The sequence below is a fragment of the Corvus moneduloides genome, chromosome 8, assembly GCF_009650955.1.
Source record: "Corvus moneduloides isolate bCorMon1 chromosome 8, bCorMon1.pri, whole genome shotgun sequence".
NCBI classification, from domain to species: domain Eukaryota; kingdom Metazoa; phylum Chordata; class Aves; order Passeriformes; family Corvidae; genus Corvus; species Corvus moneduloides.
In genome coordinates this window covers 21,753,587-21,771,942 of record NC_045483.1, presented here as the reverse complement: position 1 = coordinate 21,771,942, position 18,356 = coordinate 21,753,587, and the positions used below count along the sequence as shown (strand labels likewise).

The 18,356-nt window shown below is 38.8% G+C and overlaps 1 protein-coding gene across 8 annotated transcripts in view; it reads right to left on the bottom strand.

The window, feature by feature from the left end:
• Nucleotides 1-18,356, bottom strand: part of KAT6B (lysine acetyltransferase 6B) — a 110,731-nt gene that overhangs the window by 33,619 nt on the left and 58,756 nt on the right. For 4 of the 8 annotated variants that reach the window (XM_032115655.1, XM_032115654.1, XM_032115653.1 and 1 more), the window contains 8 exons: nt 17,705-17,820; nt 17,458-17,539; nt 16,321-16,453; nt 11,476-12,407; nt 10,433-10,554; nt 8,924-9,039; nt 6,734-6,875; nt 3,549-3,710 (listed from right to left, as the gene is read on the bottom strand). In XM_032115655.1, coding sequence (XP_031971546.1) covers nt 3,549-3,710; nt 6,734-6,875; nt 8,924-9,039; nt 10,433-10,554; nt 11,476-12,407; nt 16,321-16,453; nt 17,458-17,539; nt 17,705-17,820 — 1,805 coding nt within the window. The remainder of the gene's footprint in view (nt 1-3,548; nt 3,711-6,733; nt 6,876-8,923; nt 9,040-10,432; nt 10,555-11,475; nt 12,408-16,320; nt 16,454-17,457; nt 17,540-17,704; nt 17,821-18,356) is intronic. The other 4 variants (XM_032115660.1, XM_032115658.1, XM_032115661.1 and 1 more) reach the window with 2 other exon arrangements.

Here is an 18,356-nt window from a genome sequence, read left to right as displayed (position 1 = left end):
TGTGGCAGCAAGGATACAAGGGTTATTGATGTGTTAGAAACCATGGAAGCACCTAGAATGGTCACACAGGAATTAGAGCTGCTCCCCCCAAAAAGGCAGCAGGATTGAATAGCTCAGCTCAGGTGCACCTACACCAATGCACACAGCATGGTCAGCAAACAGGAGTAAATGAAAGCCATCATGCAGCAGGAAAACTATGACACAGTTGCCATCACAGAGCCATGGTGGGATGACTCACACAACTGGAGTGCTGAAATGGATGGCTATAAACCCTTCAGAAGGGATAGGTGAGGAAGAAGAGGCAGTGAGGTAGCTTTGTATGTTAGGTACTGTCTTGACTGTCTGAAACTTAATCACAGTGATGGAGGGGTTGAGTGTTTCTGAGCAAGAATCAGAAGGAAGTGCGACAGGGCAGATATCCTGGTGAGAGCCTGTTATAGACCAACCAACCACGATGAAGAGGCAGATGAATTATTCTACAAGTAGCTGGGGCTAGTCTCATGATCACTAGCCCCTTGTTCTTGAGGGGGACTTCAATTTACCAGATTTCTGCTGGAAATACAGCACAGCAGAGAGGAAGACTACTAGGAAGTTCCTGGAGTGTGTGGAATATAACTTCCTGATACAGCTGGTGAGTGAGCCAAGCAGGGCAGGTACACAACTGGACCTGCTGCTAGTGAACAAAGGACTAGGGGGTGATGTGATGACTGGAGGTTGTCTTGAGCATAGTGATCATGAAATGATAGTTTCTGTTTCTTAAAGAAACAACGAGGGGGGTCAGCAGAACTGCTGTCTTGGACTCCCGGAGGGCAGACTTTGGCCTGTTTAGGATGCTGGTTGAGAAAGTCCCTTAGATGCAGTTCTGCAAGGCAAAGGAGTACACAAAGGCTAGATGTGCTTAAAAAAAGAAATTTTAAAAGATACAGGAGCAGGCCATCCCCATGTGCTTCAAGATGAGCATGCAGGGATGACCAGACTGGTTGAATAGAGAGCTTTGTCTCAGGCTCAGGGAAAATGAGAGTCTATCACCTTTGGAAGAAGACACAGGCAACAGGAGGGCTTCAAGGGTGTCATGAGTTTTTGCAGAGAGAGTATTAGAAGAGCCAGAGCACACCTAGAATGCAAACTGGCCACAACAATACAAGACAATAAAAAATTGTTGTTATTCTAAACCACCTACATAATCGCTGGAGGTGGCAGCAAGGAATTCTCCACTTCCAAGAAGGGGGCATGGTTTCAGGTGGAGGTAGAAGAGGGTGTACAGAGCGTCCACAGACATTTTTGTCCTTTTCCAGAGGAGGGGGTGGCAAGCAGTGCAGCAGAGTGGTGCTGGTTCTGACTGGAGGATTGTCCACCACTTTTTTTTCACTGTCTCAGGCTTGGGGAGAAAAAAATATGGGGGGAGCAGTAGGTCACCTCTGATGCAGTGAGCATTTGGCAGGTAATCACCTTCTTTTATACACTGTTATTAGTATTGTTGCTGTTACTGTTCATTTTCTTATCTCATTGCTCTATTACCAGTAAATTGTTATCTCAACCCATAATCTCTGCCTTTTGCCTCTCTCTATCACCAGAGGGGGTGGGGAGAGGGAAGCGGCTGCATGGGGCTTAATTTCCAGCTGGACTTAAACCACAACAATGAGGAAAAGGCTGAGCTACTTCATGGCTTCTTTACCTCAGTCTTTAAGAACAAGACCAGCTGTACTCAGGGTACTCAGCCCCCTGAAGTGGAAGACAGAAACAGGGAGCAGGATGAAGCCCCTGTGATCCACAAGAAAATGCTTAGTGGCTGTCATGCCACTTAAGACATCTACAAGTCCATGGGGCCCAAGGGAAGTGTTGGAAGAGCTCACTGAGCCACTCTATCAATTACCAGCAGTCCTGCTTAACCATAAAGGTCCCAGTTGACTGGAGGTTAGCAACTGTAAAATAAACAAAAAGGGGCAGAGAGAGGATCTGGGAAACTACAGGCCTGTCAGCCTGACCTCTGTGCCAGGGGAAGGTCACAGAGCAGACCATTTTGACTGCCATCACATGGCACATGCAGGACAACCAGGGAATCAGGTCCAGCCAGCTTGGGTTTATGGAAGGCAGGTGCTGCCTGACTAACCTGGCCTCCTTCTATGACAGAGTGACCCACTTAGAGGATGAGAGAAAGGCTATGGGGATATGTTCTACTTGGGCTTTTCTCTTATGCCCGGTAAGTAGTGACAGGTTGAGAGGAAATGGCCTTGGGTTGCACCAAGAGAGGTTCAGATTGGATGTTAGGAAAAATTTCTTCACTTAGAGGGTTATGAAGCATTGGGACAAGGCTGCTCATGGAAGTGGTAGAATCACCATCCCTGGAAATGCTAAAAAAACTTGTAAATGTGGCACTTGGGAACACGGCTTAGTGGCAATCATGGCAGTGCTGGGGTAACAGTTGGACTCAACAATCTCAAAGGTATTTTCCAACATTAACAATTCTATGATAAGGAACAAAAATCAAGAGACTCACCTTAAGCTGCCACACCTTAGATAAATGGAGAAAATACTTGCCTAAATAAAAGTTGACGTGTTTGTCACGAGAAGTTCTGACTGACCTTAAAGACAGTGTAAATTGTGCCTACATGTCTCACTTTAATTCCAGCAAGGCCAGCCTCTCGGAAGGATGCGGTCAGACATCCAAGAGATTACTGTATCATATCCAGGTACTCTGACAGGACTTTTGCGCTTCTTCTAACTACTATTTTCCCACAAATCACTTATTCAAGAAAGAAATATATAGTCAGTAGGAGGTAGCAATACTAGGATCAGGAGCTAGCGAATTTCTGAGTAACAGTACCTATCCATCACACCCCTTAGGGACAAATTATAGACAATAATGGAAGCTTTTCCTGTTGCAAGCACATCTAACTATACTTCACCATTTTTCTTGGTCATCTTTGTCAAGACAGTCTACTTAAGTATTATTTTTGTCAATAGTAGCCATCTATTACTTGAAAATCAGCTACAACTGAGAGACATCCACTCTAAACAAGGCAGCCACCATGAAGTCAGGCAATGCATTCTTACATTGGAGCAGCAAGTAACTGCATTAGATCAGACTGCACACAAGAGAGCAACATCACTGCCCATTTACATCTAAATAGCCAGCTGGAACTGCCAGCAGTCAAGCCATGAAAACACATCAACATTCCAAGTACCTGCAACTTTTACAAGTTAGACTTGCCATACTAATGCAAAAATGTTGGGGAAGGAAGAAGAATTAAATATTCAACTGAAACCACAACAAATTCTGGAAACAAAACAAATGAAGAAACGGAAATCCCAAAACAAGAAAAAACCCACCCCAATCCATGTGGCTGAACTCATTCTTAATTTGCATCAGTCAGAGGCAAGAAAGTACAGTGTATTTGAGACAATAAACATAATACTTAAGATTTACAAAGAGGCTTTCATGCTTATGGATTTTTTTCAAAGTTCTGATTTTTCTTTGCTGTTGGTGGAAGTATTAAGGAAAGCAGGAAATTACAAATATTAAATAAACCCACTTTTAAAATTTTTACCTTAGAGAAATATCCAACTAAATGGCAGCCTTTCTCATCATTTTTTGTAAGGACATAGAAGAGGAACGGTTCAACATCATAATACAAGGTTTTGTGGTCCAGAAAGAGCTTAGCTAACAAACAAAGATTCTGACAATAAATTTTGCTCACATTTCCATCAACCTAAAAAAGCAAGACAGATGCAGTTATTTTCAAGACACAACATGTTAGGACAAAACAACCTATTGAATCAATCATATCCTAGAAGGAAACGTGAACAGTATGGTGTGTTATAAGAAACAAACAAACAAAACACATCAAGGTTCAGAAGAGAAATACCCCAGTTTCTCCTTAAATAAGAAATCACCAGTTAGTGCTAATTACTTAGCATTTTTAATAACCCCTGAGTATCTAGATTTATTAAACAAAGTAACTTCACTTAATTGTTCAAGATAGACTTACCTCTTTCACTTTATTCCTGAAATGAAAATGAGTATGACTGGCAGATAAGAAAAATGCACTAGTTAAAACTGCATTAAACTCTGCTTTGCTAGAAGGCAGTGGAGTACAACAACTTTTAAAAAATACCCAAACAAAGAACTGTATTATGTTGAATCCTTAAGGTGTAAGGCAAATAAACGAGTAGCAAATTACATATCAATCACATCAAGGTTTTGGATAAATTAGACAAGACAAAATTTCCATGCGAGGCTAAAATGCTATTGAGTGAGAGAGGTAAATTTCCTGGCTAAATACTACAATTAGTCTAGGTATATTATGAGTGTAAAGAGTCAAGCTGTGATTCAGACAGCTACAGAAAAGCCAGACACAAATGCAGATTTCCTAGATCAATTAGGTACTTCCTGATAGGCTCAGTCAAAGGCAAAACATTTTTGAAATAATCTTCTTACTAGAAAGGTTTGCTTGTACTGATTTTTTTTATAATGACAGTAGCTGTATTTCATTCAGAGAGAGACAAATGATAGGCACTGTGCAGAAAAAGAAGCCATCTTCTATTCTAATTTGTTTTGAGTAAGAATCCTAGTTACAAATCTCAGCAAAACCCAACCTTTTGGATACATTTAGGAATTTTAAAGAAACATCAGTAGTATAGCTGCATTAAGTGGATTGAAGAAAAAACATTCAATGAATAGCTACTGCTCATAAAGGCATCAGAACAAACTTCCAGACAGCTCTCAAGAGCCTATCAAATACATCAAGCTCTCTTACAATGCACTCCATTGTCCAGATGCTTTTTATTACTTTTCACACTTATTAGCAAGTGTGCAAATTAAATGTGAACATTAAGTAAGCAGAAATCTCCACTGGGTAAGCCATAAGCCTGAAAATGCAAATTATGTGAACTGTCTTTTTCAGTAAGAACATTTGTACAGAAATGCAAAAAAAACTTCTTAAATTTCAGGCAAGCACAGCTTGTTCATCAGTTTTAAATGTGAGAAGGGGAGGGAAAAGAGGGACAGCAAGCTCAAAAGGAAGCATCTGTCAAAAGTTGCTTGGCTACAGCATAGTAGTAAGCTATGTCAAAGTCTGCTCTCAAATCCGTCAAAGTCATGCTCTGGGCAGAGGTACATAAATCACAAAATGCCAAACTTATTTCCATTTCTTTCAAAAACACAAAGCATGAGGGAAACCACAAACTCTTCATTCTGCCTAAAAGAAAATGGTTGCACAGAATTCTTGAAAGGATCTATGAAGAAGGACATCAACTAATGACTAAGTTTCTGTGGTAATCAGTGACAACTGACATTAACCTTTGAAATAAACAGACCCAAATCAACCACATTTATTTCAGAAGGCTTAACGTAAGTGTTTACTGAAGCACCTAAAACAGACAAAAGGAATAAAAGCAGTGGAGAAAGAGTTGGGACATTGCTTTCACAGTACTTTGGTTTCCAGGTGTTTTTTGCAGCAATCCCCCTCCCTTCCCCTTTCTCAGTATTTCTCTGTATTTTACTTTATTTTTTTAAGAAGTTTTCATTCACATGTTGGCAGTAATTAATAGAAATAAATGGGAGAGCACAATTCGCCTATTGCATGCTGCACAGTTCTTAATACCTGCTAATAGAGAAAATCAAGTTATTTTAAACAGACTGGGGCAATTTCACTTCTTGATAGAAAAAGAGGTAAGTCTATTTACAACGTAAGTCTTTTGCTGGCAGGTATATGATATTTATAAAAACTGCTCAAGTCAGGAAGGAAGCACCCTTGATGCAAATAGCTATTTTTTTAACAGCACAAACACAACCAAACAAACCAAATACAAAGATCTTGTTCTAACTTATAAAAGGACTTCAAGACTGCATCTGTTGTTTAAATAGATAATGGCAATGACCAAGCACAACAGACATTAATACAGTTTGAGAATATAAGTTTGAATAAGAATCTGTTATTTGCAATTAAAGAGAAATTATCAATATATGCATCTAAATACCACTGTTGAGAAAAGAAGTCCTGGTAACCCCAGCAGTCTTTTCTGTTATTACTACCTGTAAGAACGCTTGAGAAACTGCAATGTGAAAGTCAAGGCATAGTTTTAATAACTGCAGGTATGCTGTTTGAAACACAGAACTCTCTTGTCCAGGACTTAAAACCTCACACTTAAAAGAAGTCATCTCCCAGAAGAATAACATAGATTAATAAATCCAAAGTTGAGGTTGTGGGATTTTTTGTATTTCAGGACAAGTTTCTCAAACATCCAAATGGAAGGCAAAAGCACTTAGGAGCTACATGCGTGATTCTAGAACACACAAGAAGCTGCATTACTTGCTTTTTTACTTTGGGAGCACCTACATTATGATTAGCCTTCTCCCTTTACCCAGGACACTCAAACAGCCAGCAATGAATGGGTGGCAAGAAGTACTCTTGCTGAGAAGGGAAAGGCAAACCAATCAAAGATGAGAACTGCAAAGGAAGCCCTAGGATTCATGCTAGTGAAGTATCTTAAAGAGGTTGGCTAATGCATGAAGTACAAGTACAAATCATGAAAGAATACGGCAGGGTAGAACTGAATAGGTAAGATGGATCTGTTTTTGCAGTATAAGCAGAATCTCAACTTGGTTTTGCAGTGTAAGAAGAACCTCCAAGGAAATATTTAATCATTTTAAAGTTTTCACTAGTTCTACAGCTGGTCTGTGACATCTACAAACTGGTTACTTTCAAAAAGCTTATACTTTTGTTATACCCACCTCAAATACTGAAAGGTCATTTCTTCTGTAGATTTCATTGGCTGGAGGATGAAACCAGCCACATTTCTCTGAGTGCCTTAACAAAATGTTTTTACTTTTCATGTATTTAAGACAGAATTCACACAGGTAAAGCTTTGGTAATCTGTAGGAAAATCAAGAAGATATTTTATACAAAAACTTTGTTGCATTCTGTAAACAAAGTTACCACAAATGAAAAGCCCTTCCCATTCAAAGGTAAGGTACCATACATAAATGCTACTAAAGCATAACTAAATAAATAAATACAACAATAGAGTGAATGATCAAACATTCTCACACACTAGTCATCAGAAAAGGAAAATAAGAAAAGATCAGATTCGATCAATCAATCACAGCGAACCTAATTCAGTAGAGTTGTGCTGTTGTCAGTTAGTTTGTTATCCAGCCTCTGATAGATCTCAGTTACTTCCCCCTTCCCACACTCCACCTAAGCTTTTGCTGTGGACTCCATCCAAGTAAGTACACTGGAATAATACTTCAAATTTCACCTTTCTTGTTCCAAGTAAAGATAAAGGAAGCACAAAGCAGAATACAAGGGATCTCCTTCCCTTTAATTTTCCTTATTTTGCATCTGGGGAAGGCTAGGAGATGGCTTTTCTTCCCACTGTCATTTGCAATACTTGGGCAAGATAGCAAACTGTAGTAGGATTGTACCCCCTTAGCTCCACCTAAACGATCACTTTACTACAGAAGGCAACCCAAAGAGTTCACCTATAGGCACAACATCTCCCTTCCACACATCTCCACAACACAGGCAACGCAGACGAGTGCACTTCTCTGGGGAGGATCCAGTTCACACTACATACAAGTAACCCACATGCCCCATGTCTTACATACCATCATAAACTGCTCCCTTTGGTAATTTTTATGGCTACTTACCTTCATTTTTGAATTACTGAAGCAGTGGAAGACTGCTCTAGAAACTAATTAGTCTGCAAAGTTTTAGAGCAGAGGACAATCTTTATCTGCTCTGAAGTTACTAGCACATCCTGGGATTATAGCCATGGTTTGCACTACTCCAGTATCCTAAAGAAGTTCATCAACAACATAAAAAGTAGTTTGAACTATTTGTTCAATGATGTAATCCCACCACACTCAGCTGAGAGCCACAGTACCTCCTACAGTGTCATCCCACTCTAGCCTCATACTAACAATTATCCATCATTATGCTTTTATCTGGGATTAATTTACTTGATGGAATAGGTAACTCACTCTTTTACAATATGATATAAATTGAGGGAATAAAAAGTAAAACTGAAATAAAAAATTAACACTATAAAAACAGTGGTAATAATAGGAAGTGGAAATGCTCTCCACACTTTTTTAGCCCTTGATTTATATATTATCGATACATGACATTTTCCTCATTCCCACCACGCAAAAAAAAGCAGTTTAGAGTAACACTGTGCAACAGCATTTTGCAACAGATCACATTGCTTGCTATACTAGTAGAGCTTGACAAACACACAGTTCTGAATATCTTCCAATGTGCCATACAGCCAATGGATTAATGAAACATTTATTTTCAGCACACACAAAACTCTGCAGAGATCTGCTCTGCCAGACTCCAAGGTGCACCCTTGCAAAGATGGCCAGAAATGAGATGCTGTTGCCACAACTTGCCCACTTTGACTTTATTTATTTAACATGACATCTCCCCTGGTCCTTAGAAAAAAGGAGATTAATAAATGCTGGATCAGAAACAAGATTAATTTGTCTAAAGGGCCAGAAGCTGGACATACCTCATTGCAAAGTCTAAGGAAAAGACCCCCAAAAAACAACAAACCAAAAAAAATCCCCAGACAAAACCAAACAAATAAATGAAAACAAAAGCAACAAAACAAAACAAAAAAAAACAAAAACAAAAAAAAAAAAAAAAAAACAAAAAAAAAAAAAAACAACCAAAAAACCTTGAACAAAACCACACCCATTTATACAGGACTAGGAAAAAATTAGTCTTTTTATTGCATCTTTGATTTAGAACTAGCTAGAATGAAAGACAAATCCTTGTTCTCACAGTTATAATTACAAAAGCATATTTGCTTTTAAAGGCTTTAAATTATAAACAGTTACAAAAGAGTAAAAAATAAGTTGTAATTTTCACATCAGAAAAAATTCCAACCATGTATGGCAACCTTGACAACTTGCTACCTTGCATATTCCTGTGGGTAAGGTGAAGAGTACCAGGTCTGGATCTCGTATTTTCCAAACTCAATCACTGAAGGGTATCGCCCACTTGTTTCACCAGTGTTTTTACACCCAATTTTCTGTCAGGTGCAATAAAAAAAAAAGTATTAGTTATAGAAAAGTAAAAGAAACTTTAGCTTTATATAACCAATTCCACCCACTGAAACCATGAGAAACCTGAAGTATCCAAATCAGATGCTTAAGCTCTTTAAACCTTGACAGAGGACAGAGGTTGCAAACAGCAAATACAAACAGCAAAAGCCCAGCCAAATAAGAGGCACAACAGCCTCAAGTTCTCTTCTCCCACAGCATCTAATGACGTCTCTATAGTGCTGGTGCAAACTCAAAGCTGTCTTTTTATCAAAACAGTGACAGAAAAGGTATCAGCACAACCCTTCTAGAGTAACTGGAATTTACCTCAAAGAGTCAAGAATATACTAACACACTAATTTCAACTATAATACTGCATTTCAGCTGATCAGAAAATGACTGTAAGACTCTAAAGGGCTGGCAAAATATAAAAGAGTAAGAAAGGTGAGGAAAAACAAGCAATTTCAATGTCAAATTTTAGAAACCTTACCACCTAACATTTTTGGGGACTGCATATGAAAGATAAAGAAAGCAAGAGGTGGGAACTCTTTCCATGAGCAAATAGAAGTATGAGCTAATAATGAAACTGAATCTTTAAACTCAATTTGAGTCTGCTGCTTAACACACTAGGAATGAAATCTGTAAAAAAATCACTGTGTTGACCCACGCAGCAGGTAATGTCAGTTCTTGTACACTAAACCTGAAAAAAAATTAAGTGACTTCCATTACTGAGAAGACAACACTCAGCCATTTATCATGCCACTTTAAGAAAGCAGCAATTGAAACATTACATTCATCTACCTTCTGAGCCAGGTTCTCAAAGACACTGGTTGTTCATTTCATGGACATAGAAAAGTGAAAGTCTGGTTCACTAGTCTGATTCAGCTCAAATATTATCACTGCTAGAAAAAATCTACAGTATTTAAACTCAAAGTGTGGTAAGTAATTGGGTAAAACAAATTTATGAACTCACTAAGCCCAGTTTTCTACCAAGCAGTATTTTCTGGGACAGACTTAGCTTTTCAGAGCATCTGCTTTATTTGCAGCGGAAAATCATTAGGCACATCCTTACTGACCAATATCCTCTCAGTGCTGACCAGGATGTCAGCTACTTTTAAACTCTATGTTTAATCCTGTAGTCCTATATACAAAATGCTCAAGTATATCTTTCAAAATCTATCTTAAGTGTCACTTATCATCTGACCCATTCCAGCATGATGCCTTGTCTCCTGTCTGTATATACAGCGTCTCCCAAATAAAATTCACAGCAAGCATGAAGCATTAGATAAAAAGGAATATATTAGAAATGAAGATGAATAGACTGAAAATTAACTGAGTTTTTATTTACAGAAATACCTACACTTTATGCAACATGATTCTTACCTCCAGGGAAAGTTCTCGGGCCTGCTTAAATACTTCCAAATCCTCCTGTGTAACAGTGTCCTTGCTTCCCAACAGAAATACATCCGTATTTTCTTGTTTGATGCTTAGTTTGATTTCAGTATCTGTTATTTAAAACCAGCAAAAAGTTTATTCACAGACATGAAGGTTACATGTGCCTTACCAAAGTGATACTACTAAATAGGATTGCAACTATGGCTGATATGGCTTGGCTCCCCTTTTAACCAAATTTGGGATTACTAAGCAACAGAAGTGAAACCTTCACCCCCCCTTCTTGTTTTGTAGTTTTCTGCTGCATGAGCTATTTTTTGGTACTTGTCTGTCTGTATAAGCCTTTGTAGTCCAGTTCTACTAAATTAGTTTTGAACCTCATGAAATGGAATATATTCTATTGCTAGAACTATGCCACTCGATAAATTCCAGTACACTCTAGAAGGTAAAAATAAACACAAGAGAAAAAAAGTAGCCCTTAAAACTTGAAGATTAATGCTAAGCTAAGTCTGCATTCAAACATTTCTTAAATAAGAGTAATTATAAAAAAGGTAGCTCACAGCAGTACAGATCAAGTGTTGTGGAGACTGTAGTACGATGGAACTGTTCATGAAAAAGCAATGGAGCAGAGGCAAATGAATTGAAATGCCCACCGTTATAAGCACTGATAGCACACAATCATGATGACAGCACTACTGCCACAGAAACGGCAGGGGAAGAACAAGGAAGTAGCATGACAAGTGGCTACTCATGCGGTACTACACAGCCATAAGCAACATTATGAAGGCATTTGGGGCTCCTAGTGTCACTACAGATGCAAAAAATAATAAAAAAGTGGTGTGGTATTAGTCAGAAAAAAAAAAACCCAACCAAAAATGTTTTGGAGATTTAGTCAGCATTAGATAAAAGCTCAAGGTTTTGTTGTTTTTGTATGAAAGTGAAGTAAGAACGAGAGAAATAGCTAAGACCTATGTGATAAGAATTTTGGTTTTGGACGGGATGCAGGTTTGGTTGGCACTTTGACCTTTGCTTACCATCATCCTGATCAGGTTTAATCCTTCCGTCTGTCAAGCTCCCCTTCCCTGGTGAGGGGGTCCCCATCTGAGGGGTCATTTTATACTTTAATCTGCCTAGAGTCCTGTGCTTTTTAAAGAAAGCTGTTCTGTTGAGGTGAGCAATTGCTTTAAAAGCATGTTCTCTAGACACACCCCATCCAGAGGCACAAGCATGAGAAATAAACCTACTCCTAACCTCTTTCTTCCCATAGAAACAGCTATTAGATGTTGGTGTGGAAGACAACTCTGGTTTACTACACAAATGCTTGTGGGGTGCATAGCTTGGGTAACCCTTTTTTCGAGACTGTTCCTGAGTGGTATAGATATGAGAGAGTCCATCAAAGAGTCCCTTTAGCTGACTGCTGCTAGGAAGGCTACTAAAGGAGGGTATGCTTGACTGACTGAAAGAACTTTGGGGAGAGTTAGAAGAAGTCAAAGTGCTGGATTTTTGAGAACTGGGGCTCTGACCAGAGATGGGGATTGAGGGTAGAAGTGAAGAAGGTGGAGGTTTTAGCTTTTGTGTGGTACCTGTAGCCAACACAAGAGAAGTGCATGACTGTTTCTGAGAGACCTTTTTCCTTGGACGATAGTGCTTTGAAAAGTCTATTATTTCACCTCGTGATCTGCGACCATCAGGTGATGGTGTAAAGAACTTAGTAAGGCCATCAATGAGCCCTTTGGTTTTCTTGTTAACTTTAAGTGTAGAGGCAGATATGTAGGTGGAGGTGGTGGTGATTTTGGTGGTGGCACCAGGCCGAGTGGGGTCTGTAACAGGCAATCTGCTGCTTGAATCCTTCACAGATGCAGCATGACCAGATGAAGGTGTGGTACAGACTTTAGTCTTTTGACCCCTACCAGGTGACCCCCTTCCTGTGAATGCATTCACGGATCCTTCATCACTGGTTACAGACCTACGCAAAAATCAGAAAAATAAAAATCAGCATTCAAAATCTTAACTGCCAAATAGTACTGCAGTTTATACAAGTTACCTTGGCCACTGTACTTAAAAAAATCTTTAAAGAAATTTAAAGACATACACACTTTTCACACTATGACATAATATCCAGCTATTTTTTTCCCCTTTTCCTTTTTGTTCCCCCTCCCCTCTTATCTTTAAAAGACAGTCCACAGTATATATAAATGGAAGCAGCTGGCAAGCAAGATCTCCCAAGTATACAGCCTTCTCACACACTTCTAGGCACAGCCAAAGTGTGCTTCTTTGGAAAAAATATCATTACACCATGTTTGTACAACAACCGCTCCATCACCATAGAGTTTATTGTACACACAGAGGAGACGAATGCTTTCAGTGTTAATATGATATCAAACCAGTTAACTTCAGACTGTGTTTGCTTAAACTGTAGAGAAAGTCTATTAATCCTTTAAAGCAATACAGTCAATCTTCAGGAAACTGCTATTTTTTTCCCCACACTCTTGTTGGATCATGTAAAATGTGGCAGTAAAAATTACCACCAAAGATCTAAAAGCCAAATGAGGTAGGTGGTTTATTAAGAGCATTACAACAAAACCAAAGAAATAGACTGTTTAGAAATCCTAGAAATAGCAAAAAACAAAAATAGCAAAGGAAGGAGTAAAACTACAACCAAGTGCTTTTGCAGAAAAGCCATGAACTTATCAGGCCTAACATGGAAGGTGTTTGGAAAAAACAGAGTGGTGAATCTTATTTAAATGCTAGGAAGAAAAAGGGTATACCGAAAATCAGCATTTGTGACAGCAGAATTATGGGTTTAACTAGTTGCTAATAACTGAAGAGAGGAACTACACTGAAGAGCAGTATATTCTAGCACACAGAAACTGAACTTTTTAAAGTATCCGCAGTAAAAGAAATAGTTATCAGGACACACGATCAAATTACAAAACCAAAGAAAGACACATTTGTATCACATGCTTTCTTTCATTCCCTTTTCCATCCTGCTCTTTGAAGTTAGCTTATTTACTTCACAGCAGAAAGTTTTCTTCCACAGATTTTTACCTTCTTAATTGAGATACTGAAGTAAATTGCAACAGGTTATTTCTAATTAGAGATTCAACAGCCTAGGGCTACCATCTGGTTTACTACCTCCAAGGGCTCACCAGTTAAAGAATTAGCCCCTTTTCCACCCACACAGCCTTAAATTTGGTTAGTTCCTAAGGGGCAACAAAACCAAAAACTCCCTAGTCTTTTGAATCCTTTGGCATCATAATCCTAAGTCTATCACAAGACCTATTCTCAGTACCAGATGTAGTAATCACCAGCAGTGCCAGAGGCCAGCACACACCTGGTTTAAATTAATCTTGCACAGTAATTTGCCTGTGAAGGGCTTCCTACAGATGGTCAACAGGCAAAAATTATGCCAGTGCCACTGGACAGATTTTCTTTGTACTATATACAGGGACTACGCAGCATTGGCTAACCTTCCCGTATTTCATGTGACCACACACTTTTTATGCTTGACACTATTGTCTTCCATACTCCACAATCACTTTTAAATAGGATTTCATGTGGAAGAGTCTCTTCTCTTATTCTATCTCTAACCACTGTTTTTCCAAACCAAGAGTACTTTGTTTTTATATATATGAGACATTGAAGTAACGGAAATGCGCTGGCAGTATTGTAAATATTTATTTTATAAAGAGCTTCCCAAGTAGTCCTGTAACATGCTCATGCAGCTCACTTGCTACAAAGAAAACCTTTATGAAAATATTAATGCTAAAAGAACTTCTACATCCCTTAGAATGATGTTCACCTTAGAAGTTGCAGCTCAGAATCTCAATAGCAAAACATAACAGTAATACCCTCACAACATTTCCAACCTTTCTATTACATGTATGAGGAAGGACGAGAAGCAGAATTAGTGTCAGGGGGGACATTGCTGCTAAATCCACTGTTGGAGCCCAAATCAAAGACATGTCTGTAGAGAAGTAAGATGGCAGTACTGTATTAGAACTGGTCCTGGTTCTGGTCAGGGCAGGGTTAATTTCCGCAGTAGCCGGGGGGAGCATGGCCAGGATTTAGGGATTATTCTGTACAACCCCGCGGACAGGGGAAGGGACTCTTTCCCAGGGAGAAGCCGTTCTTTCCAGTCAGGTAAGCAGGGAGCAGCGGGGTAACACCATTCCAAATAATCACATGTGAACTCTTTTGCCTATCTTGTACACTTGGTTATTGGTATTGTAGCTGTTACTGCTTGCTTTCTTATCTCACTGCTGTTTCCAGTAAATTGTTCTTATCTCAGCCTGGGATCTTGACTTTTTGTGCCTTAAGTTTCCTCTCCAGCCACAGGCAAGGGGAGGGGGCAAGTGAGCAGCACGTGGTTTGGGGAGTCCCAGCAGCAGCACTAAGCTGAGGAGTACCACTCCTGAACCACAAGAGAGCCCTAACCTCCTGTTGGAAGGGTTATGTGTTTTCAAAGGGCAAAGCCAGAGGTACAGTAAAGCCCAAGGTATAGCTAGAGATACAGGGAATATTTTTATTATGCACACACAATGATATATAGAAATTTCAATGACCTTCAGATTCCTAGACTATTTATTCAGGAGGAGAATGGAGAAGTACAATGTTTCACCCAGTCTAAAAGCATGGTCTCATGAGCCAGTACAACTACATCCTTTACTTTCATATAGTGTCACACTTTATTCTTGTCCTGAATGACTTTCCTACAGCAACATACACTGAATTTTAGGACAAGAACCAAAAGATGAAAGATGCTGCCAGAGAGAAAGGGAAAAGAGAACACAGCAAGATGCACAGCCTCAAGTACATCAGCTTGACTAGTGGGCTATACTGTAAGCACTTTTTCTTCTATTTTCACATGTGGGCTCCACTGGCTTCAAAAATCCTTGTTTTGCAAAATGCAAAGTGTTACAGCAGCTCCCATGCAACTCTGAATAATATGAGACAGGTTTTCAGACTGTAGAGAAGAATGTCACAATGTACAGAATGAGTCAGCTGCTGCTTTGACATAGCCAAACATTTAAATAATATTTAAATAGGGGGAAAAAAGGTATGGGTGGATAGGAACACATGATGGAGGGCACCATGCTACTGTAGCTGACACAGAACCTGTTCCTGTTTAACACTCAATGTAATGTCCACTCAGTATCTGAACACTACTTAATCCTTTAACCAAGACTTACAATGTCCAACTACAGTGTTTCCTGGGAAGACAGATGCTAAAAAAAATTACAGCACACTCTTGTCTTAGATAAACACGGTACTGAGGAGCAAGAGGAATTGCAATCTCTTTTTCCAGTAACCAGTGGCACCTTAAGAACAGAATTCAAGTAATAATCTTTTCCAGAGTACCACTGAAACCAGAACTTCTCTATTACTTGCATAGGTTGCTTCTTGGAATGGGTTTTGTGAGCTGATTTTAACTAATTAAGTAATTTTTATACAGATTTCAAACAGCTCTTTGAGCAGAACAGTCTCCTGAAGTTGTAGGTAAGCAGCTTGATACTACCTACTGTGTATTCTGTAGGTACTTCAATTACTTGAAGCTACACTTCAAAGACAGCTGCAGCATATGTTATTATACAGAAGTTTATTTGCATCCGCTATAAGTACAATTTTTGATAAAAACTTACGTGATCTGAAAAATTAAGTTATAGGAATTTTTTATCACCTTTTGACATGACACCAAAAGCACCTGCTATAATTTAGAAGTTATTGGACATTGGGCTGGAAGGCACATACTAAATCACTCGTTATCTATTTTCCCCAATTTGAAATAGAGTTCAAAACTGTCATTAAACCTGTATCAAACTCTTATCTGACTTCATTCTCAGAAACTTTTAAAGAAATAAAAACCAAGAGAAACCTACAACATTCGTTGCTTTAATTTATTTTTCGGTCGTCCAATAGGTTTTGCATATCGTCTCCTTATTTGCGCAGCTTTCTCATGAAGCAGCTTTCTCCCTTTCTTCTTTGGTCTACAGACCTGGCAAATCCACATCCCTATATAAAGGAAAAACAGTTTAGTTGTACACAATTTATCTAATCTGTACTGCAGGTGTGTACCAAGATACATACCAAGTAGATACAAGGTCAGCAAATTATCTCTTGAACAGGACATAGGGAAGGGAAAGTGGACCAAAAAAAGTGATCCACCTCTACCCATACTCTGAAATTTTTAAAAGCAAAGTGCTCATGGAAAGGGGAAAACAAGAGGCAACTAGGATCACACAAAAGATTACAAGCAATTAGGTTCCTAGAAGAATTTCCGTTCTAGCTTGTCCCTCCTTATACCACCTAGATCTTTCTTCAGACACAATTAAGATGGGGTAAAAAATTTATATGTGTGTTACAAAGCCACTAGGGTAGGGCACGCTAAAGAATATTTCAGATCACACCTAGGTACATTTGTTTTAATACACAACTTGAATTTAGCATCCTTTTAGCATCAGATAGCCACGTCTAAACATTTATTGTAGATAAGGCTGCGGACTGGGAGGGGAAGAACTGAAGAAAGTCTTTAATGTAACTTTAAAATTAAATAGGGAAACGCATAAAGATGTAAGAGCAAAGGTGAGAGGTGCCATAAATCAGAAATCTAGAGGTTAGAGAACCTGAAGACACATGCATTTTGTTTTGTTTGCCTGTTTTTCTGATTACTCTTACAAAAGGCCTGAAGAAGAGTCTCTCCTACATGTTCCAAGGACTTCTTTGTTGGTATATATACTCCAAGCATTTTAACAGCCCTTCTAAAATTTCACCTTCAATAAACTGGTCAACAACTCATTACACAGTGAATTCATCTGGTCAACTATATGCTGACCTTTGTTATTTTCCTGAGAATAAAACTCCTCACATAATGACAAATAAAATTGGCTTTGATAGGAATGAAATCATACTGTTTATTGTTGGAAAGAAAAACCAAATTAGCATGCTCAAGAGGTTTTGGTCACTTCATACAAGACTGCAAATGAAAGTATTTTCATGGAAAGGGTTTTTAAGATCACCTTTTGGCATTCGGGATAGTGGCGGGTCACAGCACTCCATGTGGAACCCTCTATCACAGGAGTCGCAAAAAAGCATGTTATCCTGAGGGCGGCAGGGATGAGGGGGTGGAGAAAAGGAAGGAAAGAAGAAAGACTTAATATAGCATTGCTTGAAGTTGTACATCAATTATTTGCATTTGTGCATGTGCTAATTATAAAGCTACTATAAACAAAGACAAGTCAGGAACACTCAACAAGTCCAACTTACTGCATTTTTGCCTTGGATCCTACACGCGCTGCAAGTCTTGCATTCAATACACTGCCACCTCAAGGCCTTCACATTTGTTGTTAACTCAGGACAGAATTTCAAACATGATGGATGTCCTAAAAAACACCAAAACGTTATTGAGAGCTTGAGATTTAAGACTGGTTAGATTAAGTTCAGCATGATGTAACCACCACCACCAGAACCCTGCAGGCACCAGCTGCTTTCGGAATTTTGCAACACATTATTTAACTCATCTCCTGCATACAAATACACAGAATAACTGTTGTGAAACCCATTCATGAAGACAGGTAGAAAACTGACTTCTACTGTAACTGACATCTCTGAATGGTCTACATAAGGACCTAAAACTGAACTTCTATTTTCACCAGGTTATTTCCATAGCATATTAAACTGTTATTGGTTCTGAAAAGAATGTATTTATAAACTTGTCCACATTCCCCTTTTTTGGCAGTGCAAAATAAACTGAGGAAATCTTTAGATAAAACCATATTAGCTATTTTTCTTACTATAGTAAGTATCTACCAGAGAAACTGAACAGCCAAACTATATGCATTTTTCATTCCAACTTATTACTTAATTACACACAAAGAACAATTTCAGAGTAATAAAAAGGGAAAAAAAGCATCTGGCA